Source organism: Cheilinus undulatus, linkage group 7 (assembly GCF_018320785.1).
Source record: "Cheilinus undulatus linkage group 7, ASM1832078v1, whole genome shotgun sequence".
Taxonomy (NCBI): Eukaryota; Metazoa; Chordata; class Actinopteri; order Labriformes; family Labridae; genus Cheilinus; species Cheilinus undulatus.
The window spans coordinates 28,761,754-28,789,179 of record NC_054871.1 but is presented as its reverse complement, the minus strand read 5'-3'; the positions used below and the strand labels follow the sequence as shown (position 1 = coordinate 28,789,179).

The following is a 27,426-nucleotide window of genomic DNA, read 5'->3' as shown; positions in this document are numbered from 1 at the left end:
TGCGCAAAATTAAAAAAAAAAAAACACAGCATAAATACAAATACATATTGAGAAATTATTAAGTCAGCCAATATAATACAACTGAAAGATATTTTTTTTATTTTTATGTCCTTATAGCATACGAAACACGATTTTTTTTGTCATACGCAGTTCCGGTTTAACAGTCGGCTGTTTTCATTGGCTGCAGTAAAGCAGCGAACTATCTTGACAGCTAGTTGCAAGGTTTCCACTGCTGTCTGCCAGGAGTGTACTGTACTGGGGATGCCAAGATGGCTGCAAGCAACTATTTCGGCTTCACACATGGTGCCGGTCCGCAGTACAGGTAATTCAAATGATGTGGGTTGATGTCAGCGTGTCTTTTAAGTCTTAAGTATCAGTCGCTGGTTTGTTTATGTAGAGGCAGCATCACCGGAGCGGTTTCACTGCTTAGTCAGCTAGCTAGTTCTGTTAGCTAGCGCTAGCAGGCTGAGTTCGCAGGCCAACGCTTCCCGACACGCTGATTGACATTAGGTTAACCGAGTACGGCTATAAGCGGTCAGAAAGCTACTATTAATGGTAAAGATTTAAAGGAGCTGTATGCTTAACCTATCAAAACAACAGTAATTCTCAATGTCATGCAGCTGGTTAGAATATCTGGGTGCTGCTGTGATGAGTGAGATTGTGTCCAGTGAGTTTCAGGATTAATGGGGCTAGCTGTGGTCAAGCTGCTGAAGGTCCGGCTCTCATTATGAATGCTATGCTTTCAAACGAGGTGCAACCAAAAGATGCTTGTGTTAAGGCAGGAAATTTGCTCCGTTCAACATTAAAATCTTGCACTGGCTTGTGTTTTTTGCAGTGGTTTATGACAGATTAATTATGCACCTTATCAGTTTGACATTATATTTGGCATAATTAGCATACCACATCACACATGTGATCATTGTTGCGGTTATCAAACTGTAAAAGTTTACAGTTCTGTCCTTGGTTTGGGTATGTTGGCAACCATTCAGACCAGCAATCTTGACAAACAGGAATGGCCTGTTCTCTCTGCACCACATATTGCCTCATTTATTCCGTTTCACGTCTATATCACTGTATACGTTTACCTCAGTTCCACCAAAGCCCATAGTACCTATGGCTTGTTTTGTTATAATCCTAAATCTTGATTTTCCATTAACATATACATGCTCAAGTCAATAATTCTGAGCTGCATATAGCGCAGTAAGGGTTCCATTTAATGCTTACTATTAAGAGTTTTACATCATCTGTTATTAGATTTGGAAATATGACTACAATTTCACAACACTGTTATTGCTAGTGTTACTAATATTGCAATTTTTCCAAGTTATCTTAAATGAGGCTGGTTTTAGTTTTATGAAATAGGATCAGACAGGGCTGCCTTGTGTACAAAATTGTTTCTATAGCAATCAGTGAGTATTAATTTGTGTACATCAAGTGTTATACAATGCAGGGATTCATGGTGTAAAATGTTTCATATAGGGCCAGCCTGCTTGCAGATTTTGAAGGTGGGATGTCTCATAACAGACAGCTGAATGTTCTGCCAAACTTAATGATTTTCTTCCCTATTTCGGGCAAATATCAGAAATGATATATCAGGCTTGTTGAAAAGTGACTAACATCCTGGCATGTGGAATTAATGTTATGTAATTACTGAATCTTGACAATTCTTGCCCAGAGTATGAGAAGCATTTCTATCTAGGGACTTTTACAGTGCTGCTTAGACGATGGACTTTTCATTATCATATTTTTTCCTGAAAATACTTAGATTTCTACAGCAGAAAATGAATCAGTCATGGTGGTATTTCAGTACCGACATCATTTACACCACAGGGATCATAGTCTCAATACTCCTAAGGACAATTATTTTCCCCTTTAAAGGTCTAACTACAAGGACTTTAAGCACTGAAATCTCTGTTTGGTCCAGTACTTGCAACATTTTGAGGCAACACAGCCAGTGGTTTTACCAACTGGATGTGTTGTCATACTAAGAGAAAAAAGTTTCAATTTCATAATAACCCACCTGCAATCAGAGTATTTGAAATGGAAGAGACTGAATTAGTGGAATTAAAAAATCTCTGCACTTAATTTCAGTTCATGTGCTTACAAAACAGGGGCGGTCAAGAGGAATCAAGTTAATTGCGATTAATTTAGATCAACAATAAGTGCACTATTTTTACCTCCATCAAGGAGGTTAGCCCATATGATCAGGTGGTTTTGTTTGTTCGTTTGTTAGTTTGTTAGCAACATAACTCAGAAGTCATGGATGGATTTAAATGAAATTTTCAGGAAATGTCAGAAATGGCGTAAGGAAGAACTGATTAGATTTTGGGAGTGATCTGGGTGATCCAGGAATTTTCTAAAGGATTCTGTACTATTGGGAGATAGGGCTAATGGCTGAGGTCTGCGCTGTTACCACTTTACACCAGGAGATGGTGGGCATGAGTAACTTCAGTCCCAGCAGCATTTTTTGGTGTGTTTCTGTTCAAAGTTTTGGAGTTAATAGAGTTTGAAAGACGCACGTCCGGTCGAGGAGATGAGTCGGAACGTAACAGAGAGAAAGACAGCGAATTGTAGTGAGAATACTCACAATGCTGGGAGGAATAGAGAAATATTCACCTTCTGCCATGACTTTCAGTCGTCCGGTGAGACCATGGGTGCTTCCGCCATGACAGTCTACATGTAGCGAAGCCAATGCTTTGCCTCACTGGCCATGGTTACATGATGTTTTTTAATTCAGAATTAATTATTCAGAATTAAATAATTCAGAATTAAAGTATTCTCCTTCCAGTTTACATGGAAATAGTAATTCCAAATTGAGGTTTATGTGGAAAACACGTTCAAACGCCTTTATTCAGTTCCGCTTAAGGTCTGGGGGTTGGGAAGGGTTCTGATTGGACAGGGGGCAAACATGAGGTATTTATGTCTACCAGAAGAAAACAAACTCCGTCTGCTTCCGTCCATCCACTCTTTTCATTATATCCATATCTTCTAAGGCTCTTATTAAATAAATAGTCTCAGCTCGAGTCCAACGCTTGCTTATGGCGGCTATCCTGGAATATGTGTCCGCTAGTGCAGAATATGTGCGTCATCGCAACAGGACAAGGGAACGAGCTTGCGCAGAACAACCGGAATTAATTTAAAGAGGAATGAACGTATACATGATTGAGGAATTATTCAATTCGGATTTAAAATCAGAATAAACCAGCCACTTACTTCAGATTTAAGTTTAATTCGGAATGGTCATTTTCACTCAAAATTAGGTATTTACAAGTTCTTTTTAAAGAGGATTTAATTTTAATTCCGAATCAAAGGGGAATTAAAGCCCTCATGTAAACATAGCCATTGTGTCTCCACCCCATTGGGGAGGGAGTAATCAGCGAATTAGAATTTGGGAGTGAGGTTTCTTCACTATTGGGAAAATCCAAAATGACACAAAACAATTTTAAATGCAAAATGTGGGGATTTAAAAATGCAGTAAAAAGGGTGAAATTTATTGCAATTAACTAAAGAAATTCTGGGATTAATAGCTATTCAAAATTTTAATCTTTTGACAGCCCTATAAAAAAACATAAACTCGTTTGACATGTATAGTGTCATTTTAAACTGGTATAAACATGGCATGCCTCTATCATATATTAATAGATGTGATTTAAGATGTCTTAAGGCCTCAGCTTTCATGATACCAGATTTAAAACTTGGATAGGATTCTAGTTAAAATTGAAGGATACTGATACCTGTTTTAAAACCGCAGCGGCAAAAATAGAAATCTAGTTTTTAACTGCAGAAAATTGCAGGCAAACTCCTACACACTGTGTCAACACTCACTAAAACAATGGCAACATTTTAATACTTGTGTAATTTAGACAGTTTTTTCCTTCCAGCTTATAAATCCTCTCACTTTTCCTGTGTTGCCATTTTGATTTTCAAAGTTGTGGTTACAAGACTCAGACATTTGCATATTTTGGAGCAGCCCTTTTATTTATTAAAATATCGCATAGTTGCTACTACATCCAGGGCAGATGTTATTTGAATTAGCCTACATAATTTGCATGTCAGACAGGGGAGTGGACTGCTGTTGATGTAGACTTTAATGTGCCAGAGTACCTTAGTAGCATAGCTTTAATTGTTTTTTTGTTGTTGTTGTTTTTTTGTTATCAACATGAATTGATTAACCCTCAGTAAAGACTCAAAAAGTCACTTCTGTGGAGTTGAATGTTATCCTCAAGATTCCTTTGAAAGCTGCCCTAAAGTTGACCATTTTGCTTCGCATATCTTCTTTTCCTCTCTTCAACAGTACCCAGCCTCCCCCAGCCTACTCCCATCCCTCCACAGCCAGTTACAGCGTCCAACAGGCTCCGGCTGTGGCTCATGCTGTAACTGCATCCTACTCTCCAGCTCCTGTCCAGGCAGCCCGGCCCGTGGTCTCTGCCCCTTACCCTGCCTACCAGAGCCACCAAGCACCCCCTGACTATGCTTACAGGCAGCCAGATCCCCCAGCACCCCCACAGCCTACCACTACCCCGCAGACGTACCAGGTATACTCGGACACGGTCAGTCTGCTTTCTGCTTCTCTTATGATTTCTGCTTCTCAGTTTCTCATAGCATGGTGTGGTCCTATTGGATGTTATGTTACAGCTTTTGTGTTGGGACATTTAATCAAAATTTTAGTCACAACAGTCACAGACAACAATGCATGCTCCTTTTGCATCAGCTATCAGATATTTTTTTCTAATTTTTTTCACAATCAGAGATATATCATCTTGATTATTAAGATTTAAGTTTGCACACACTCACTGAAATGCTTCAAGATATGTTGCTTTTTGACTGGGCTAATGTACCTCCGTTAACACCAACAGGACAACTACAGCTACGGGCGCCCTGCAGCTGTGACTACCTATGACAATAAGCAGTACTACCAGACGAGTATAGCATCAGCTCAGAGGACCCCCACAGAGAACTACTACCAGACAGGTGAGCCACTTTATTACTACTGTCACATTTTGGACCAAATGTCTTTGTTATTAGAGGTAGTAAGTGCGAATGTTAGAGGGTAATTCAAGGATTTTATACATCAGAGCTTGTTTACAGGTCTTAGAGAGTGCTGCTGCTCTACATGGACCTTTTAAAAACTTGCTATAAAGGATGTCTGCCCAAGGCAACTTTATTGACTGCTAGGGCTGGGTGATACAGACCAAAAATCATATCTTAATATTTTTTAGCTGACTGGAAATACAAGACACCGTATAAAACTCAATAATGTTTCTTTAGAGAAATAGCTAAAAATAGAGTAGTTTCTGAATAAATCTACATGATCCAAATGACAGATTTCACACAGGAACTTTTATTAACAACCAGCTACACAAAGTCAACGTGTGCATGAAAAGGGACATATGAATAAAGTACCAAGAATGAAATTAAAAATGCTTGTTAAATAAAACAAATAAAATAAAAATTCTCACTTTATTCCAGACTTTTTAAATGCATTATATTGTGGTCAGCAAGCATACTGTCCTAGCATCAACATTGTCAACAAGCATACTACTCTTACTGTAAACAATCTTTGTACATCAGCATGACAATAATGATATAAACAATTTTGTTTTACCCTAGAATATATATAAAGTTTATCTCTATATCTTACAAACTTGGTATATTGCTTAGCCCGGTTGATTGCTGCTAGCTAAAGACACAAAAATCTCTTACTCATAGACTGTTTCTAAGAACAAGATACTGCAATTTTGTCTCAGATGTGGGATGGACATGCTGAACTGTTTTCAAACTGCATTCTTTCTTCTGGCCAGCAGAGGGTGACTGCACTGGATCTGAAGAAATGCAATCTTGTAAAAGCAAACTGAGAAATATCTCCCAACTTCTCAATTAATGCCCTATAGCAGTGAATGAAACGAGGTTAGAACACATCGTTAAGGTTTTCAGTAAAATTACTGGTATTAAATTACCTGATCTTTCTCTGACTTTTTACTAGAGGGCAACATCTAAGGCTCAGGACATCACAAAGTGTCCCGATCATCCTCTTCATGTTGAATTCGAGCGCTTACCCTCTAGCAGGGGATTAAGATTACCAAAGGTCAAATCAAGCAGGATGAAAAGTTCCTTCATCCCTCAAGCTATTACACAACTAGATTTAAAATGAACAATTGTGATGCGCTTTATCTTCATTATAGATGTCTTGAGATGTTTTTCTAATGAAGGTTCTGCTTTCAGTTATTCTTTAATATATTTCTATTGAATTTATGCATTTCAATGTTTTATCTGAATTTGTGTGATTGTGTTTCTCATGTTTCATGTTTTTGCCTGGCTGCAAAGCAAATTTCCCTTAGGGGACAATAAAGTTTAAGTTTGCTGTGATCATACAGTCTGAATGTCTGAGATTGTCCATGATTTGGTTGCAGTATCTTTTATTATAATATCTAGTCATGAATTTAAAGCACAGGTACTCATAGACTTCAGGTTTGTGGGGAAATGGATCATAAGTCCTGGTATTACTCCCCTTGTGCATTTTGAGGGTAAAAGAATTCATGTGGAGTTTATCTGCAGCTCAGTTGCGCATGAAATGAAGATCCTTTGTCAAAATCTTTGACAAATTCCAAAGGAAATCATTGAATGTCTCAGACCTCTCTTGCTTTTCTTTCTTCACTCTAATGAAAAAATTGTGACACCCTTCTCTTTCCCTGCCCCATAATCCTTATACCCCCCACCTACCCACAATTTTGTTTTTTTTTTTCAGTTGGAGTAAAGAGTGCGTACAGTCCGGCCCCCTCCACCGTGTACAGCCAGCCTCCTCCCCCTCAGCGGCAGGTAACTGCCCTGAAACCTCTTGTTCCATCCAGCTCTGTATCTAGCAGCTACAACATCTACCCAGTGTCTACCAGTGTCCAGCAGCCACCAACACCGATTTCATCATACACCCTCGGCTCGTCCTTCGGCTCTACTGTTGCTGCTACAACATACTCAGGTAATGACGAATTAGAGACAAGAAAAGAAACAGAACTTTACTCAATCATGGGGAGTTCATATTGGCTTAGCATGTATTTCTCCCTGTACCTACCAATTTAATACATCTCAATTAAAAAAAAAAGGCTCAAAATCCAAAATATGACCTAAGGTTGCTAGTCTGCACACAGTGTTTCTGCCAGGGTAAAAGAAGACAAAAACAAATAAGTTTAACAGAACTGGAAATTCTCCTTTTTTCTCTGTTGTGAGTAACGCGGCAATGTTTTGCCACCTGACAGAAACTAAGAAGTCCTAGTTTGATAACCTAAGTCAAAAGACTTTGAGCAATACCATTTAAATTCTCTTTTGCAACAGATATTCTGCTCTACACATCATGCAAGCATTTAACTGTACATTTTTAAGAATAGTTTGCAAAAAATCCTACTTTGCTTAACTTTGCACACGCATTTCTAATCAAAAATGAGAAATTATATAAAAGTGAACATTTGCTCAATAAAACAGTTCAGCATGAATTTGAAATATGAATGAAAATAATTACAGACATTTTTTCAAAATTGTTACTGACTTCACTAAACATGTTTACTCCATGCTTGTTTGGCAGAGTCGTGTTTTGTTGTCATTATTGCCTAAAGGCTGTAAGTTAAACAAAAAATATTCTCAGTTTACTACTGTGATTGAAATAGATAAAAGTATGTAAAAAAAACCTTTTTCATATCTTTCTTACATTTAAAAGTACATATTTCTTTATTTATATACATATCTTGTTGGTAAACAGAGACCCCGGCCTTCAGTGTAGTTCTTTCAACTCACCAATAACCTCTGAAATGCACAACAGATTTCACAAACCAAGTTTTTTCAAGTTTGCAATAACTGCTCCTGTGCACCATATCTCTTCCCTGTCTGTGTGCTGTACATATGAACCACTGTTGTTTTGATCAATTATGATTTTTAAAGGCTGATAGGGATGAATTAATTAATTTCATGATTTAAAAAATTTGCATAAAGAGTGTGATCAACCAGACCACATTGATAATACCAGGTGTTAAATGCTCCTTAGTGGCTACTGTGGGGTTGGTAGTTTTAACTACTGCACTTAAGCTGCCAGCTAACCACTGACATGCTAACCAGTTAGGAGCCTGTAAGTCCCAAAGCTCTTTGATCTCTTCTCTGGTAACTCTGGTAGGATTATTTTCTTGTGCTAATGTTTTTTCTAAGGATGTTTATCGTTTTATATGTAAAGGTTGAGGGTGATAAGGGCGGATGCCGAGCTACAGGATAAGGCATTTCTGAGTGTTGAGACAGACTTATACAAACATTCATACTTTACAAGACTTGAGGCCAGAGCTGCTTATTACACCCATGATATCTTTCAAAGCACGCTCTGGGATTGTCTTGTTTGGAGGCAGCTTATAGCTTCATGACTTCTGGCTGTTTTTCTTCGACCCACATCTTATATGCTTTTCTTCTCTCTTAAAGCTCTTTTCTCTATCATCCTCTGTCCCTCAGGCATTAGCTACTCCACTTATGATTCAACCGGCTACACCTCCACATCCACCCCCTCCTATTACCAGCCGACCCAGCAGAGTCTCACTCAGTCGCAGCCTCCGCCTCAACAGCCACAGCAGCCACAACAACCTCAACCCCAGCCACCCATCCAGCCCCCACCCAAGCAGCTCACTAGCTCTTCCTGGAGCAATTCAGGCAGCAACATGGTGACAGCTCCGGCCATGAACACGTACAAAAAGCCAACGTTTCACCAGAACAAGCTGCAGAAGCCTAAAGGACCCCCAAAGCAGCCCCAGCTCCATTACTGTGACATTTGTAAGATTAGCTGTGCAGGCCCTCAGGTAGGATTATTTTATTTGTTTCAGAAAATCTTCTCATACACAAGCTTTATTATGATGTGCAGTGGGAAAAAAATCAATAAAATAATAACCTCAGAGACCAGAATGACTGTCTAATGCCAATGCAAACACACCAGAAAATGCTCAATCATAGATTAGATACTGACTTATCAATTGCTTTTAATTTAATGTATCAGACGTACCGGGAGCACCTTGAGGGCCAGAAACACAAGAAAAAGGAGGCAGCCCTAAAATCTGGGGGCCAGTCTGGTGCCAGCAATGGACCCAGAGGGGTTCAGACTCAGTTGTGCTGTGAGTTATGTGACGTCTCCTGCACTGGAGTGGACGCCTATGCTGCACACATCCGTGGGGCCAAACACCAGAAGGTAAGCTCAGCTGTGTTGACCCTATCTTCAAGTGTTTCCATTCTTATTATTGTTTAAGAAAATATAGGCAGCTGTAGAAGCTATTGATGTGACATACTTTCCGTATTACACATGATGATAGTGTCCTCATGTGTTGTTCCATCTGAGCTGCCAAGCCTCGGAACTAAACCTTCCGTAGGGATTTGGGATGGGATTAAGTATCAGCTGCTTTAAATGGTTGAATCTACCTTTGTGTCTCTTCTTTAAACATGAAAAGGTGGTGAAACTTCACACCAAGCTGGGGAAACCTATACCTTCCACTGAGCCAGTGCTGGTGAATTCTCCTCCAGTTGTCACAACTTCGACAGCTGGGAAACCTCCAGTCTCTACGTCCACTCCTGCCTCCGCATCGACCACTACCACACCCACTGTGACCCTCAAACAGGCCACTTTGAATACAACAGTCAAAACAGCGGCACCAGCCAAGAAACCAACTCCCTCCAAAATAACTGTTATTTGTAAGTCCACTGATCATCTTTGTGTATTTTTTACTGAAATAATGGCATAACTTCTGATCAGTTATCGATTATAACACTGTGTAACTCATACACATTACACACAAAATGAATCAAGTTCAACCTCATTACATTTCATAATTACGTTTATTGGACTTAATGCTCACAGAGAGAGGAGTACTGTTACTGTACACAATTTACTTCATCAGGATTTTTTTTTTTTAAATTGGAAATTAGTTTTGCTTCATGATTGTTCAGAAAGGTGTGTGAAAAGTTAACCCTGGTGCTAAACTGCAGGGATGTGAGGGTTTGGATAGTATTTTGTGGCCACTCTTCAACCTTTTCATTAACAAAATATTGAACTGTGAAGCAATGTCTGACCAAAACTGACCACTGTGCAGCAGCATGAATGTTGAAATTTTAGATTCGCCCCTCTTTTTAAAACACAATAGTGCATGCAAACTTAATATGATTCTGCTCCAAGGAAACGGCATATCTTACAAACTTAAAGTCAAAGAAAACTTGAAGACAATGAATTTTGTTTGTTTTTGCTGCTCAAAAGAGTGCTGGCTAAAACAAATACTGATACTGATAATTACTGATTATCATCAGTCTTTGTAATAGGATTCAAGGTAGAAATTAAAAAGTTTTGTTCCTTGTCCGATCTGTTCAAATACTGTCTGCTGCATAGCCAACAAGCCTGCCAGCACTCCAGCAGCTGCAGCTCCAGCAGCCGTCGTGGTGGCTGCTAAGGTGGAGGAGCCAATGCAACAGTCGTCCCAGAAGATGGAGCCTCAGAGTGAAGATGAGGATGGTGACAGAGCTGGAGGCCAGAGGGACATCCAGCCTGTGGGACATGACTATGTAGAGGAGGTATGCAGAAATCAATCGTGACTATTTATTGTTAAGTACCAACAGTGATTGTGAAAATGGTTGAACGTCACAAAGTATCGTATTTTCATTATTAAGACTAAAACTATATGTTTTGTTAGTTGTCTGTACTGTACCTTTTTAATCTTAACTGCTTTTGTATTTTAGGTTCGTAATGATGACGGCAAAGTGATCCGATTCCACTGTAAACTGTGTGAGTGCAGCTTCAACGACCCCAATGCTAAAGACATGCATCTGAAAGGGAGAAGACACAGACTGCAGTACAAAGTAAGAGATTATAAACATACTGAGTTGATTCCTATCTGATCGGTTATCTAGATCAAGATACTGAACAGACTTCAGAAGCATACCTTCAGAGTTTATCTGTATTTCAATAACAAGAAATGTCTAACTGTGTTTTTTCCGACAGCATCTGAATAATACTCCAGAGATACCTATTCGCAATGAGAAACTAGCACAATTTAGAATTACTGATCTCTTTCCCCTCCACACACATCAACAGTGTTTAATAAGGAGTGATGTTACACATAGTCTAATTTAACATCTACATTTATACTGTCACAAATGGTTTTATTGCACAATCATTTGAAATGTAAGGCCATAAAAAGTCTTCAGAAGTCTTAATTTTATCAGTAAGAGGTCTTAATTTTTAGAAGGCACATTGACTAAGTCTGTCTTCACTCTTTGTTTTCCAGTCAACCTAATACAATTTTAATAATTGTTTTTTTGCCTGTGTGCTTTTCCATGTTGCAATTTATAGCAAAACCCGTGTGTCAGTTGCCATTTGTGAAAAAGTTTAAGAAAAGAAAGAGAAATGAATTTGGTAACAAAGAGAGGACTCATTGTTATTAAAGGTTGGGCCAGAAAACAGAGGAAGACGGTGGCAGTAACAAGACGGCTCAAAGATTCTCTTGTCCAGATGTTACATACTTCATACTTGCTCCTTCATGTCTGCATCTCTTCCCCTCTCTCTGTAGAATAATTAACTGGGATATCCTTTAGAAACTGATATTTAGCATCATTGCTTTTAATAGAGAAAATAGCAAACTCACATTAACAAATCAGCGTTTTCACACATTATTTATAAACGCTGATGTACCATGAGATTAATCAGTGCGCACGTTATGGACCAATTATTAACACCGTATATTGACATTTGAACACAGAAACAAGACAAATCATCTGAAAAGCTATAAAACTAGTTATTGATGCAGGGAGAGAAAGAAAGACGTAGCATCCTACGATCAGGGTTTCTAAGAGTTTAAAACATTTAAAGTGTGTAATGTATCAATTATGAAAAACGTGTAAGGTCTTACTGCGCAACATTAACATTAATCCCCTTGTTTTGGTGAAATCTGTAGATTATACTATCTCATGTTTGGCTTTCTGTGAGGTTAGCTTTAGATAGTCTTTGTTGTTTAGTCGTTGAGGTGGTAAACAGACCTCTTTTGTGTGATTTGTGTTGATACTAAACTACCTTGTTTTAAAATGGCCACGTTAAAAATCATAAATTCAGGCTTACTAGAATGTCGCCTTTATAAAGGAAATTACATGATTTTTGGGTTAATAGTTTTATTTCTAACTGAATTTCCTCCACAATTTTTTTGCATAAATATTTACCAGAACTCTGAGAATTCAGTGTTGGATGCTCAATTCAAGACCCCCGAACCTCTCTTTTGTGTTACATTGTTTGCTATAGTTAAACTGGAAAAGCACTCGGAGAGCGCAGACCTCTGCCATTAGCGCTATCTCCCAGTAGTAAGGAATCCTTTAAAAAATTCCTGGATCCAGATGGTGATCTGACTCATCCCAAAATCTAATCAGTTCTTCCTTATGCCATTTCTGACATTTCCTGAAAATTTCATCAAAATCTGTCCATGACTTTTTGAGTTATGTTGCTAACAAACAAACTAACTAACAAACTAACAAACCCTGCTGATCACGTAACCTCCTTGGCGGAGGTAATAAACTCTGCACTGTTGTAAAATGCCAATACATTTCCATAACCTATTAAAAAATCATCCGATTACTAGTTGGTTTTAGAGATGTAAGAAACATTTTATACATTGTGCTACAAGTTTTTGTTCTGTGCTACAAGATTTTCAACCTCTGTGGCACCAGTGCTATGGGCAAAAAAGTTAATACACAGCTCTGTATTTGTCCATTTGCAGTGGTAAAATTATGTATTAATTTTTTTCTAAGTTGAGGTCATAAAAAGTTGAGGTCATAAAAAGTCTTGAATTCGAATTTCAAAGTGTGTAGAAACTCTGACAATAGTAGCATACAGATAGCAGTGAAGCAGATCTTAAGGTTTCTCTGTAAATTTGTACACCTGTCAGCACTAAAGAGCTGTGTTCATGAGAAAATGCCTGAGGGCTTGATGTTGTAATGCTGCAATGATCAGCAGATGGCAGCAGTGGGACAGTTTATTCCATTATTGCCAGTAAAGTAAGGATGTCCATGTTCACTGCAAGTTGGTTAACATGAATGCAACCGCGTTTGTGTTATAGGATATATATTTTAGTTTTCATGTTGTAAGAAATGTGCAAACATAGGTGTGATACCTCATAAATACACAATTAATGCTTAATTGATGAGAAAATGTGTAGCTGAGGAGAGAACAACTTTGACTCATTTCTTAAGGCTGTCAGTGTTTTTTATCTTTTGTTTGTTTTGTTGTTATGTTTGGTTAATTTGTCTGTTTATTTTTAAGTCACAAGAAATAAAATTCTGACTTTGAGTAGAAGAAAGCTTAGATGGAAGAAATGTTATTTTTACTTCTGTAGAAATGGCTTGAGAATCAGCAGGATTACATACTGTCCACATTCCCTTTTATTACATTCTTTTTCATTCCTCTTATCATGCTTTTGTCTTTCTTTCTTTGTCTTTGTAGAAGAAAGTAAACCCAGAGCTCCCTGTTGAAATAAAGCCCAGTAACAGGGCCAGGAAGCTGCAGGAAAGCAAGCTGAAGAAACAGAAGCAGAAGGCACAACTGAAGAGACAAAGAGACGATGAGCAGCGCTGGCACATGGAGATGAGGTCATAACCATGTTTAGTAAACAAAGATTTGAGTTAAAGATAATATCAGTAAAGAGGAAGTCCTAAAGCGGACCTGCTGACTATTAGTTTGACGCATGTACACATGCACAAAGGGAAATTCAGGCCTCATTGCCTCATTTTATCAGCCTTTGTTCTGTTTTCTTGCTCAGTCACAGTTTTGTTGTATCTTAAAAATGCATCCACATAAATTTCTATGAATTGAATCTATGAAGGGTTTTTAGCATAAAAATGTGCATAGACTGATAATGAGCCTTATACCAAGCTTTCTACATGTTTAACAAGTCATGTGCTTTATCAGCTGTCTTAAAAGAGAATTTAACTTTGGTAACATGGGATTACCCTCCAGTTTTAACAGTTTTCTTAAACAAATGGTAAAATAATCATATTTCCCTTGATTAAAGAAGTATCGTTAGGTGTTACACCATGACTTTCCAATATTGAACTTTTTCACTATATTCCTATTTTCTGAGACACTGAATTTGGGGTTTTCAATATTTGTAAGCCATAATCACAGACTTTTTAAGAAATAAAGGCTTGAAATATTTCACTCTATGTGTAATGAGTCTATATAATATATGGGTATCACTTTCTGAAATGAGTAACAAAAAATATTGAACTTTTTTATGATAACCTAATTTTTTGAGATGTACCTGTATTCTTCTTTTAATATCAGCCTTAACATTTCCCTGAGGGGATAAATGATCTTTGATGAATGACATTAACAGCGTCCCGCTCTCCTGCAGGCGTTATGAGGAGGATATGTACTGGAGGAGGATTGAGGAGGAGCAGATGTACTGGGGGGACCAGAGACGCAGACTGGCTCCTCCACCTCTGATGAGTCGGCCTGGTATGCCGGTGCCCCCTCTACTGGTGAGCCATACAACTGCAGCATCTTCATTTTTTCACAAACCTAATAAATCTTTGACTTGTATAGATTACTGCATTACCCTCCTCTCCCCAAAGACATGTGTGCGTCGACCAGACTCTCCCGATGACCGTCACATCATGGCTAAACACTCGACCATTTACCCTGTAGAGGAAGAGCTGCAGGCTGTTCAGAGGATCGTCTCCCACTCTGAGAGGGCCCTCAAACTGGTATCAGACTCCTTGCTGGATAAGGAGACTCCAGTTGTTACCACAGCTGCTACTGAAGGAGGAGAGGAGAAAGGGTAAGGAGCACCGTTCAAAGGAGAATAGACAGTTCTTACTGAGCATGCTGGGAAATACATGTTAGTTGAAGCTTGATGTGGCTGGGCTGCTGAGAGCATTAACAGAATTAAATTATGCCTTAGATTCAGTAATCTGGATTATTTGGCTCAGCACAGCATTAAGCCGGTTCTTACGGCTACCAAATGAACATCTGTAACAATTAATGTTTTGTGAAATCAGCCTAATTTAGCAATGTTTTAACTGGTGTATGTTAATCTTAACCATATAATACACAGAAAAAAAGTGTTTTTCATGATCTTTGGTAGCCTGTAAATATTAATAATAATATGGCATAACAATATGAAGCAGTAGGTGTGTCGTGGCCAAGCAGAGTAGAGAAAAGATCATCCATTTTCTTCAGTAGTGACTTTAATAATAATTTTAAAAAGGGTGAAAATAGCTGTCTTGCTGGTAAATGACACATTACCCCTGTCAGCTGGAGGTCCACACATAGGCTCTTTCCCGCTCATTCGTATTTTTTATGATAGGAGGGGAGGCACATTAACTGGGCATAGCTGTTGTGGTGATTTCAGATGCTGTCTGACAAGTCTAAAAAGAAAAAGTGCCCTGAATTTGTGAATCTGCTCTTGACTCAGGGACCCAGTGTTAATTTTTGGAGATATTATGCTCATTTTTTGTCCCCTTTTAGTCACTTTCACTCTTGTTTTAGTCTAGATATAGTCAACTAAAAAAAATCTACATTTAGCTCTGTTATAGTCAGTAAAAAAACTCCTTACATTTTAGTCAGAACTTTTGTTCAAATAATTCATTTTCTTTGATCAATCTATCAATACTTACTTTACTTTAAAATACACTGAATGAAATGCTGACACACTTTGAATTTTCTCACCTCATCTCTGCTTGTGTTTTGACAGACTTTATACACAGTGAAGAAATATAATAGACTGAATGTCCAACATTTTAGTCTTCTTGACAAAAACTTAAATTACTTTTCATCAGAGTTTTTATTATCAAAGATATATTTTTAGCTTGTTTAAGTCTAGTCTCCCTCATGGAAAGAAAGGGTAGTCAGCTAACATTTTAGTCATAGATTTAGTTGACTAAATTAACACTACTGAGCTAACTGTGTGAGTATGTGCAGTCATATGACCAAAATATGAAACATATCCAAAGTACTTCCATCTGGTTAAAGATATGATTTTACTGTAATCAACCATCAAGTCCCACTGAAGACAAAACGACAAATGACGCACAATCAGATTAATTTCAGCCTAATTTCTAAGTGAGCTGTGTAACTCAAAATTGCTTGATGCTGCATAGTTTTAGTCCCAGCTTTTGTCTAGTAAACACACACTACAATTTCAAGTTTCAGTTTTTTGGTAAAGCCTCATTCCTGTTTTAGTTTTAGAAAAAGTTTTGTGTTTTATTTTTTTATTTCAGTAATATTCTTCAACAGTTATAGACTTATTTGGTACAATTTTGACTTTTATAAATGGGCCAAATTCAGCCTTTTTTGACCTATGTTTAAGGGATGCACGATATTGGAGTTTTAGGATAACCTAATTAACAAATTTCAGTCCTTATAACTCTCTTTAAAGTGTAAGGAATGATGATAAATATAAATAAACAACCAATAAAAATGTATGCTTCTAAAAAGTGGGCAAGTAATATGAGCAAATGAGATATTTATCTTGTAAAATGAATAAATCTTAATAGAAATAACTTAGGGCTGTGTCTACCAAAATATTTATTCCAACTCTTTTCAAAACCATAAGCTCTAAGAGTACCTGAGAAGCAAATAATTTTCAGACATAAACATACGTTCTAATTGTGGCCCTTTGTGTCCAAGAGGGCAAAGCTTAAGCACACAGGAAGAGCTGAAGGTCCTGCATCTTTTTGTGTGTTCGTGTGTTGTTGCTAAGGAAATAAGTCTTACAGCACTACCTGTTGTTGTTCTGTGGTTTTTTTCCACCTCTTCATGGTACGTGAACCAAATATGAACATTTCTCAACTCTTCCGAAAAAGCAAGCCTACTTCAGATGCTACATGCCTCTTCTGACTCAAGGTGATTTGGATATGTCATGCAAAGAACAAAGCTGATCTTAGGAAAACACTCTTTAGTTGACATATAGCATTTATTTGTTTGAAACACAGGTAATATCTTAGGAAAAGACAATTTAGGAAATGCTGTACATGCATAAAATGAGCAGTAAAATGCCCATTAATATAGATACCTCATCAGAGACTTATTTTAACATGCATTGTTTTTAAAATCATTCATACATGTCTGTATGTCCTCAATTCAACTCTCGACAGCTCAGAGAACTCGGGACGGCTGCTTAAAGGCGTCATGCGGGTGGGGATCCTCGCCAAAGGCCTACTGCTCCGTGGGGACAGAAATGTTGAGCTCATCCTGCTTACTGCAAAGAAACCCACGATCTCTTTACTGAAAAACATTGCAAAACAGCTGCCTAAGGAGCTGGAGGTATGAAAACTTACCATTAACAAACTATTTTAGGACATTTTTTGAGGCTGAGGGATGAAAGGATTGAGGTAAACTGGAATTCACAACACTTCCGATATAAAATGTTTTGACTATTCTTAAACCATTACAAGATTTCCAGGCAAGATGAACTGTTAAAACCCCTTTAAAAGACATAGAAAAGCTATTTTTGCCAGCGTAAGCAGTAGTTCCTGAAAATCATGTTATTATTGCTGTAGATTTTTATGAAGAAAGAAAAAAAATATTTTTTGTCATTTGAGGCTTATGACTTGTCATAAGAGCTGGATGAGAAGTTCCCTCTTAAAACTATCGTTCTGCAGAAAGATGTGAAAACCAGAACACAACAGGAGAAAAATTCCCCTGCATACTCACTTCTCTTTTGGAAGTACATTCGTCATGAGTGAACATGGACATCTGTCCCCCACAGCCAAAAACACAAGTTTAAAGCCGTTGGAGAGATTTCCTCATGTTCACAAATGTCTGAGCCCCTAACCTTAAGACAAAAATACTCCCTTGAGTTCACTGGTATTTCCTATGAGACGATTAGACTGCAGATAAAAGGTTGTGATGTGTTGTAATTCCTAACTCTTCCTCCCTCCTGCTTTAGCTTTAATGAGTGTTGTATTAAAGGTGCTTTTGACTGATCTTTAGATTCACTGCCTGGTTATGACACCTGAATCCTACAGAGTGAGATGGGGATTTTGTTCTGTTACTGCCCCATTGTTGTCCCTAATATTACAAATACAAGGGCATAATGACTTGCTGACAGATATATTTATGGTAATGTCATGACCCTGTTTAAATAAAGGAACAATATTGAGACAAAAATTGCATAATTCAGGGTTAAGAAAATACCAAAGTTGCCCTGCTTCCTTGCCAAACAAGGCTAGTCTTTGCCCACACACCCCTCCTCCTCTGTAGTGAGTAATCCCAAGTGTCCTTTTAACCGGCAGACTTTTTCTGAAGATCAGTATGAGGTGCAGGCTCACCCCGAGGAGGCGAACATCGTGATATTTTCAAGCAAGGAGCCCAAAATGCAGGTGACCATTTCTCTCACCTCGCCGCTGATGAGGGAGGACACTGCTGCTGAGAAGGACAAGCAGGCAGGAGGAAAAGCGGCTGAGAAAGGTTAGAGAAGCCAAAGCTTTCAGTACCAGACAACAAAGTGTAAGCAATGTGTGTTAAAACACTTATATAAATATATAAACCCCTTGTTCCACCCTTCACCTCAGTAACAGCCTAAATTTTAGGCAGAAAAGCTCGGAGGTGGGACTTTTAACTAAGCCCACTTTGAAAGTTTTTTTCTTTAACCTTTGAGATTATACTTAACTCACGCATTCATTTGTCCCACTCCTTTCATTTCCCCCATTTTCTGCAGTTACACCAGTTCCCAATTTCTTTATTTCTTTTACCACAACATGGGAATCAAAAGCCGGGCTCTCCGACCTTTCTGTGCCACTGGGGTGTGTGTTTATCTGGTGAACACATGCTCACATTAAACCTTTTCAGAAGCTCTGATGATAAATTGAAGTGATGATCAGTGTTGAGATAATGCCCAGGGATGAACCTGCTTCTAGCTTATTTCCAGACATGAGAGAACTCCTTTGCTTTCTTGCCATGATACGTATGAGGGGATTTTGAGGTCCAGAGACTTCCCATCCCCTTGTTCTCATCCCTGCGTCATTTGGTGGCATTATCAGAGATAAGGTGTTGGAGTGTCATTGGTTGCCTCACAATGATCAGTATTACAATCATAAGATTCATTACTTTGCAAATTACTGAACAATAAAGACAATGTTCAGGATCACTGTGTTGCAAATACCCCTCCACCTGCTCTTAAACTGTCAGTATTTTAATGTGTTTTTCCCATTTAGAAAACATGTTAGAAATGTTTTCTGTGGCGGCTGTGTTTTATTTTTTCCAATTTTGTTTGGGTTTGTTGATCAGTATCCCTTATTCTGTATCAGCAGACCTAGGCAAGCCAAAGGCTAACCTGAAGACCACACTTGTTCACATACCACTAAGAATAGAGCGTTTAAACGAACCTGGTTGCCCATGTTTGTTAAGCTTTTCTAGAGAAGGGCTTGGGGGCTTTCACCTCAAAGAAGCATGATAAATATGGGCATTTGGTTCTCAGTGGTATGGTAGTGTAGACTTCACAAAGTGGTTTTGTTTTTGTCATGTATTTCCCCTGTAAAAAGTTAACATATTCTGTTGTTGCTACAGTTGTAGTATTTGGAAAATTTTGAAAAGCCCCATTTGTGAAATATTTCCTCATCACAGACATTAGTGACCACAATCAGTGTTTGAGACAAACCTGTCATTCACCATTTTTGTATATGTGTCTACAATCTGACCTCAATCCAACACAAAAGCAACAATATTTTAAAGTAAATCATGTTCTGTTTGAAGTAATTTAAAACCTTTGTAGTATTCCTCAAAAGTCTTTTTTTAACTTTTGCTTTTTAAGTGTTATATTTTACCTGCTTGGCATGTTTCCATAATTTCTGATGAGTAAAGAAACCCCTTCAGTAATACAGTGAAGTAAAAATAATTTAAGATAACACTGGTCTATAGTTTGAATATTCACAAAGGGATCAGGCCCATGTTATGTTTTATACTATAAATGGCTAAAAAGCTCTGGACAAATCTGTTTTGTTTAGTACCTGTGACTGTCATTTAAATGCAACAAAAAAGGAAATCCACAAAACTCAGTGTCTGACTTTGTTCAATGACATATCTTCATGTGAATAATATAATTTTTACTAACTGAATGATAAGTTGATGCGATAATATGTTTTAATAGAATTGTGAAGATTGATCTTACAGTCTTCTCTGTAAAATGTTTCAACATTTTCTATTAGTTTTTATATCAGTATATTTTATCAGTACCATATTATAAACTTGGCACAAAAAGTAAGGAAATATGTGTTTGGTAGATTATTTTTTGTTGTAACTATGCTTCTTGGCAATAACTTTTATACCATTGGAAAGCTTGTTTACTACCCTTTTAAAGGGTGCCACATTTGTAAGGAGCATGCATTCTGCTCATGTGGGATGAGCAGCAAAGCTGAGTATGTGTGTTGCGCCCATGTAAAATGTGCCAAATCTTCTCTGCCAGTGTGGATAGGGCAACTTCAGGCTGGTGTTCTGCAAAACCAAGTTGCGGCAGTTTGGAGTGAGCCCTAGTACCATCTCCAAACTGAAGGCCAAGTTCCATAATGGGGGATGTCAGAGACGGGCCGCGAAGTTGGCGTCCCAAGAAGACAACACCCCAAGGTGATCGTTTCCTCACCCTGTCAGCACTTAGGTACCGTAGGCTGTCTTCTACAGATTTACAGTCAAGGTTTGCAGGACAATATGGCTGACGCCTCTCTGCCCAGACAATCCGGAACTGACTGCCATTACTGCCCTTCACCATCAGGCCTGTTTGTGCTGGTGTCGGCAACACATGCACTGGAACCTGAACATGTGCAGGAACGTTATGTTCAGTGATGAGTCCAGATTCTGCCTACAGCAGTTTGTTCGTAGGGTCAAAGTGTGTAGAAAACGCGGAGAGTGCCATGCTGATTGCTGCACCGATAGAGTAACATCTTTTGGAGGAGGCAGTGTGATGGTGTGGGGCGGCATCTCCCTCACTGGAAAAACGAGGCGTGTCATTGGAGGCAATCTCAATGCAGAGAGATATCGAGATGAGATTCTGCAACCAGTGGCAATCCCATATCTCTACAGTCTGGGACTGATCTCTGTCCTCCAAGATGACAATGCTCACTCCCACAGAGCGGGGTTTATCAGAGACTACCTCCAGAATTTGGAAGTGGAGAGGATGGAATGACCTGCCAGCAGTCGTGACCTTAACCCCATTGAACACTTGTGGGATCAGCTTGGGCGTGCTGTTAGTGTCAGAGTGACCAACACAACCACGTTGGCTGACTTGCGGCAAATGCTGGTTGAAGAATGGGATGCCATCTCACAGCAGTGTGTGACCAGGCTGATGACCAGCATGAGGAGGAGGTGCCAGGCTGTTGTGGCTGTGTGTGGTTCTTCCACACGCTGCTGAGGCTCCTGTTTGTTAAATGAATAAATTGTTAAAATGCCAATATGTCTTGTTTCTTCAAACGTCAATCATCCAATCCACCAAACACCAAACAAAAGTCAATGGCAGAATACGCTGTTTGGCATTGGCAGAGAAGATTTGGCACATTTTTCACGGGCGCAACCCACATACTCAGCTCTGCTGCTCATCCCACAAATGCGTGTTCCTTACAAATGTGGCTCCATTTAAAAGGGTAATGAACAGGCTTTCTAACAGTATAAGATTTATTGCCAAGAAGCATTATTACAACAAAGACAAATCTACCAAACACATATTTCCTTACTTTTTGTGCAAAGTTTAGTTTTTGAATTGACAAGCCTGCATATAGTAAGAGGGGAAACAACTTCTTGGTCTAAATTAAGGAACATGGTTTTACATATGTCATGTAGGAGGAGGGCCAAACGAAAAATAACCTTCATAAGAAAAAAGAGACATGAAAATATTTCAAAATATTTGTCTCGATCTCACTTGAATCTTTCCCAGGTAATTTTGTGGCACAGCGTAAGTGTGCAGGCACACTTAGGTTTATAGCCTTTAATTAAAAAGTTGTCATGACTTTTTCTCAGCAGACATTTTGACTCATCATTGCTGATTCGTGATCCTGTTAAACCTCACAGTAAACCATAAATGTGAAGCAGTGTGCTTATCCCTGCAGGGCTGTAATAATGGTATTAGGCATTTATTAGTTGCATTATGTTTGATGAGTCAAGTTGTGTCTGTAGAGAAAGAAACTTCCAGGCAGACGCTGAAGGGATCTGTCTGACGCTAAAAAAAAATCAAATGATTGACACCAAACATGTATGTGGTTGAGTTACCTCAAAATCAAAAATTCAAATATTAACCCAACCACTTTTTTCTCTGAACACGATGGATTTCCTTCTTTTTTGCATTTTTCTTTTAATCTAAAAAACACTGGTGATGGTACTTTTTTACAAGTTTTGTCCACTCAGAATACCTCATTAAAAATAATAAACAAGGTTTTCGTGTTGAATGTTTAAATGCTTTCCCTTCACTCATATCTTCCCTTCATTATTTTTCTCATAACAAAAAGCAGTAAAGAGCCCTTAGAGTTTAACAGGAGTCAAGAAATAAACACAAGCACCCATTTGTAAACCTTCCATCCCTGATGGGTTTTTCTTATTTAAAAAAAAAAACAAAAAAAAAAAAACTTTATTGTTGTAATAATTGTGTATCAGTGGGAGTGTAACTCATGAGTGAGTAAATGTTTTCTCCATCAGATGTGGCTGAGAAGGATCCTCCCGATCTTCTGAATAAGAAAAAATGTCTGGAGTACCTGGCAGCTCTACGTCACGCCAAGTGGTTTCAGGTAAATTCATCAGCACAGCTCAGACTCTGTCCTTCCTGTTAATGCATGACGTTAACACAGAGTAATCGAGAATTTTACAAGGTTTGTTTCCTTTTTTGGAAGAGGACAGAAAAAGTCTAAACAGATCTGTTTATCTAGCTACTGGTTATTATTATGAAGGATAACACATGACCAGTCTATTTAACGTTTCCTCAAATGATACTAATCAGCTTATGTGCTTAATGACCAAAACTAAGTGTAATTCAGCCTTTGATTAAGTTATCTGTGATTATTGTGCTTTCCAACTACGATTTGTTTACTTCCAGCAATAACTGACTTCTTGTGTCATGGACTGTAGCTTGTTTTGTACATGTTTGCTGTATTGTTTTGACGTTTTTATTGCCTTGGTTTGAAAATCCCTTTTTTAGCTACAAATACATACTATAAAATCTAACTAAAATTAGTTTTTAAATAAGATGCGATTTAAATTATTTTCATAAAAAAAATACTCAGCTGGCATGATGACATTGTATCTCACCTCATAGATTTTACTATCCACCTAAGGAAATACCTTCTTGGGTTTTTTTTATGTGTTTTTCCCCTCTCTTCTGAAGGCTCGTGCCAACGGGCTGCAGTCATGTGTGATCATCATTCGGGTGCTGAGAGATTTATGTCAGCGGGTTCCTACCTGGGGGAAGCTGCCTGGCTGGGTAAGATACCTCAACTGTCTCTCACAGTATTGCTTTTCTGTGTTGTGTTTGTGGTTTAGCACTGCTATCACCAAGTGGAAGACTGTTGTCTGGGGGTCTGGTTTTTGGGGGGATTGAGGACAGGCCAGGGGAACAAATTTTTGCTAGAAAAGCCTGAAAAGTGTATTTTGCATAATATGTGACCTTTAATTCGACAGAGGTCCAGTCAGTTGGTGCTAGTAGTCTCGCAATTAGTGAAATGGAATCCCCTGAGAACAGTGAATGTGTCTCAAGTAACTGTCGTATACAGACACCTGTGTCTGGAGGGTCTAGTCACTGGTTAGAACAACACCATGAGGACAAAAGATCACTCCCAAGCAACTCAGAAAAAAGGTTATGGAATATTGCACATGTAAATCTGCCTGGATCAGGCCGTCCTCACAAACTGAGTGACTATGCAAGAAGGAGACTAGTAAGAGAGGCCACCAAGACACCTGTGACTACTCTGAAGGAGTTACAAGCTTCAGCAGCTGAGATGGGAGAAACTCTTCATACAACCGTTACCCAGGTTCTTCACCAGTCAAAGCTACTGTTGAAGAAAACTGATATTAAATCTCATGGAGAGTTTGCCAAAAGGCATGCTGGAGATTCTATGGTCAAGTGGAAGAAAGTTCTTTGGTCTGATGAGACCAAAAATGTGCTTTTTGGCCAACAGACAAGACGTTATATTTGGCAGACACCAACCACTGCATATAACCACAAACACACCATCCCTACTATGAAGCACTGTGGTGGCAGCATCATGTTGTGGGGATGCCTATTGGCAGCTGGCCCTGGAAGGCTTGTAAAGGTAGAAGGTAAAATAAATGTGGCACAATATAGGAGGATCCTGGAGGACAATCTTATTCAGTCTACATGAGAACTATGGCTTGGGAGATTTATTTTCTAGCAAGACCATGACCTGAAACACATAGTGAAGGTACATTAAAGAGGCTTGCCTGCTGCTGTCATGGTGGTCATGTTTGAAAGTTTACAAAGGAAACAATGCCCCCAAGTTGGGATTCTGCCTGTGGCTTTGCTCTGATGGTGTGAGCGTGTGCAGTTGTACGACCTAAATATCAAATCCATCCAACCAGTCGCGAGCAGCTGATGAGGCTGTAGTCAGCCATTATGGCCCTAGGGACACTGATCATCAAACAATGGACAGTCAGGCTGAAAGTCGGCTTGTAATCCCACTGTGTACACTTGGCTTTAGGGAACAAGGATTATGGATTTCTTTTACAATAGAAAAGAAGATATTAGAAATGGGCTGCACCTGTAGAGCTCAGATGGTGGAGGAAGAGCTTCAGTTAGAGTGTTGTCTTTTATTTCTTTGTGTGTGCCCTGAAGGCGATGGAGCTGCTGGTGGAGAAGGTGATCAGCAGTGCCACAGGTCCACTCAGCCCAGGCGAAGCCATGCGCAGAGTCCTAGAGTGCATCTCCACAGGAATCCTGTTACAAGGTCAGAAAAATACAAACAGTATATCTGTGATGTTTGTATATCACAGATATACCGTTTGTATATCTGTGATATAAGAATAAGTGGATTACACCCTAGGATTTTTCATGTACACTTTGTGTCCAGTAGAATAAGTATTTGTTTGAATTCCAAGTTTGTTTTCTGCCTTCTTCTTGACACTTGATCTCACCGCGTAAGCTTTTCTTCCTCTAGTTTCAGGGACTTCTTCCCATTTTTCAATTTTAACTTGTTTCTCTTCCCCTCCCTCAGATGGACCAGGGTTAATGGACCCCTGTGAGAAAGAGCCTACAGATGCTTTAGAAAGCATGATGCTTCAAGCCAGAGAGGACATTACCGCCAGTGCACAGGTAAAAATACAGAGCATTTATGCCAGAGCCTCTGAAAGGTCCCAGCTTCTGATTCATTTATAAATTAGCACATTTCATACTGTGGGTCAAGACAGCAACAAGAACAGTCTTCTAGAGATATTTCTGTAACCACCTGATTGTAGAGGAAAGAACTACAACCACAACTCTAATAATAAACCCTTCTCTCCCCCTTGTTTCCTGTGTGACTCATTTTCTATTAGGGGTCCAAAAAGATCTAAAAGACAAAATATCTTGTCTAAAAGACAAAATATCTTCTTTTCTCACCTGTGTTCATGTGACTCTGTTGTTTGCTCTGGTTTCAGCATGCTCTGCGGCTGCTAGCTTTCCGTCAGATCCACAAAGTTCTGGGCATGGAGTCTCTGCCGGCCTCCAAGGCCAGTGCTCGAAATCGCAAGCGTCGACGGGATGGCAGCGACACTGGCGAGGGGGAGGGAGAGGGCAAAAAAGACAAGAAGGAAGAAACAGAGAGTGGTTGACCTCTGCCTCCAGAGCGGAGGCGTTTACTAGTTTAGAGACTGGTAGAATGTCACATGTTAAAATTTTCTTATCTTGAAAACAATCTTAACACGCAGCTATATACATATGAATATAACTGACCGTACATGCTACATGTCTGCTGTTGAAATGAGAGGAATAATGTGTTGGAGAAAGTGACTGAATAGTGAGATTCTGGACTGCAAATCCCCTCCCCTGGATAGTAACTTGACTTTATTGTGTGCAGAGAATATTGGCTCTGTAAAAAATGAAAATAACTGATTGCACATTTACTATAGACCTTTATCCCCAATTTATTCAAAATAATCAGGAAGCGGCATAGTTTTTGTGGTATAAAACCCTCTACACAAACCAACGGCACCCATTTATTTGCTGCTTTTCTCTTTATAGAAGAGTCTGAACCCTGCAGCTCTTTATTTCAACCATCAGACAGTTCAGGACTGAAGAGAATTTGTGCACGATATTTATACACTGAAATGTATTGTTTTAGTTGTTTTATTAATAAGAAATGGGGCTTCATGCTTTGTGACTGTGAAAGAGATCAGAGGAGACAGACTGTGTTTGGGATTTACATGCATAAAGATGTACTGTGATGTTTATAGTGCCTAAGACGACACATAAATGATAATTAGTGTGATGCTTTGTGTGAACCTTGCAAAGGTTTTCCTGAACCCTTCTTCGCTTCCTCTACCAAATTCTCCTGTAAAAAGTTTCCACATTTATTCCTAATATATTTTAAAAACTTGAAGGGAAGTTGAAAGAGTTGTGAAATCCAAAGGCTCTGCATCCCACCTGAAAAAGGAAACACTAAAATTACTTCCTCTTAAATAAAACAGTTAGGTTCTTTATATGAAACGTTCAGACACTTTGCTTTATGAAGCATCTCCCCTAAGATTATTTTTGCAGAGGTCACACTGGAGCATAAATGTATCTCTGAACAGAGAGAAGTCTTATTTTGCAGTCTGTAGCATGCTGAGGGAATGAAGCACTTAAGAAATGATGATATTACTGTATGCAGCCATAATTTTATCATTCAAATATTAATATTCCTAGTAATCTTTTTTCTTCCAGAGTAAAGTTAGCAGAAGAGAGAAGCTTTAGTTCTAAACATAAGACTGAATATCTACTGTATTGATTAAGTAGTCCTTTGACTTTCTTCCTTGTGCCTGCATCATGTTTGTGTGTTACAACAGAATAAGAGGAACATTAATGATTGAATATTGTCATGATTTTATTACACAAAGATGTGGGTCAGGGAAGGGACACGTTGCACAGCTCTTTTGGCTTAAAAGTGAGAGGCTTATTGTGCAGTTTTTAGTTTAAATTTTTCATTTACCAAGAGCATCATATATAAATACTGCTTATTTTATTTTTGAAGGATGTTGCAATCTGTTTTGTATTGTTCAAACTGAAAGTGTGAGCGTTGCTGTCTTATTATTTGAATGTCTTTGTAGTGTTGCCTAAAATTAAGGGGATATATTAAAACACTTTTAAGCCATTAAGTCTCTTGTCGTCTCTCTATGTGTCCTTAAATTTGAGTCAAATCAAAATGTGACCGACTATAAATACACAGAAAGAAGTCAGTCATAGCGTCACGTCTTGCGTCGCCTCATGAAATATGAAGCACACTTTA

At 38.7% G+C, this 27,426-nt stretch overlaps 1 protein-coding gene across 2 annotated transcripts; it reads left to right on the top strand.

Moving 5' to 3' along the window:
* Window positions 1-188: 188 nt before the first annotated feature.
* zfr2 (zinc finger RNA binding protein 2) lies at window positions 189-27,285 on the top strand. Of its 2 annotated transcripts, none has more exons than XM_041791269.1 (19): window positions 189-322; window positions 4,295-4,550; window positions 4,857-4,971; window positions 6,746-6,973; window positions 8,479-8,819; window positions 9,014-9,202; window positions 9,459-9,699; window positions 10,388-10,569; window positions 10,735-10,854; window positions 13,481-13,626; window positions 14,391-14,517; window positions 14,611-14,816; window positions 17,134-17,302; window positions 18,274-18,448; window positions 22,655-22,743; window positions 23,337-23,432; window positions 24,801-24,912; window positions 25,180-25,277; window positions 25,601-27,285. In XM_041791269.1, exons 1-19 carry the CDS (start codon window positions 270-272, stop codon window positions 25,772-25,774), a joined length of 3,117 nt encoding a protein of 1,038 aa, XP_041647203.1. In that variant the 5' UTR covers window positions 189-269; the 3' UTR covers window positions 25,775-27,285. The 2 variants fall into 2 exon arrangements, with proteins under 2 accessions (XP_041647203.1, XP_041647204.1); XM_041791270.1 differs by having other exon boundaries at window positions 270-322; window positions 4,295-4,535.
* The last annotated feature ends 141 nt before the right edge of the window (window positions 27,286-27,426 follow it).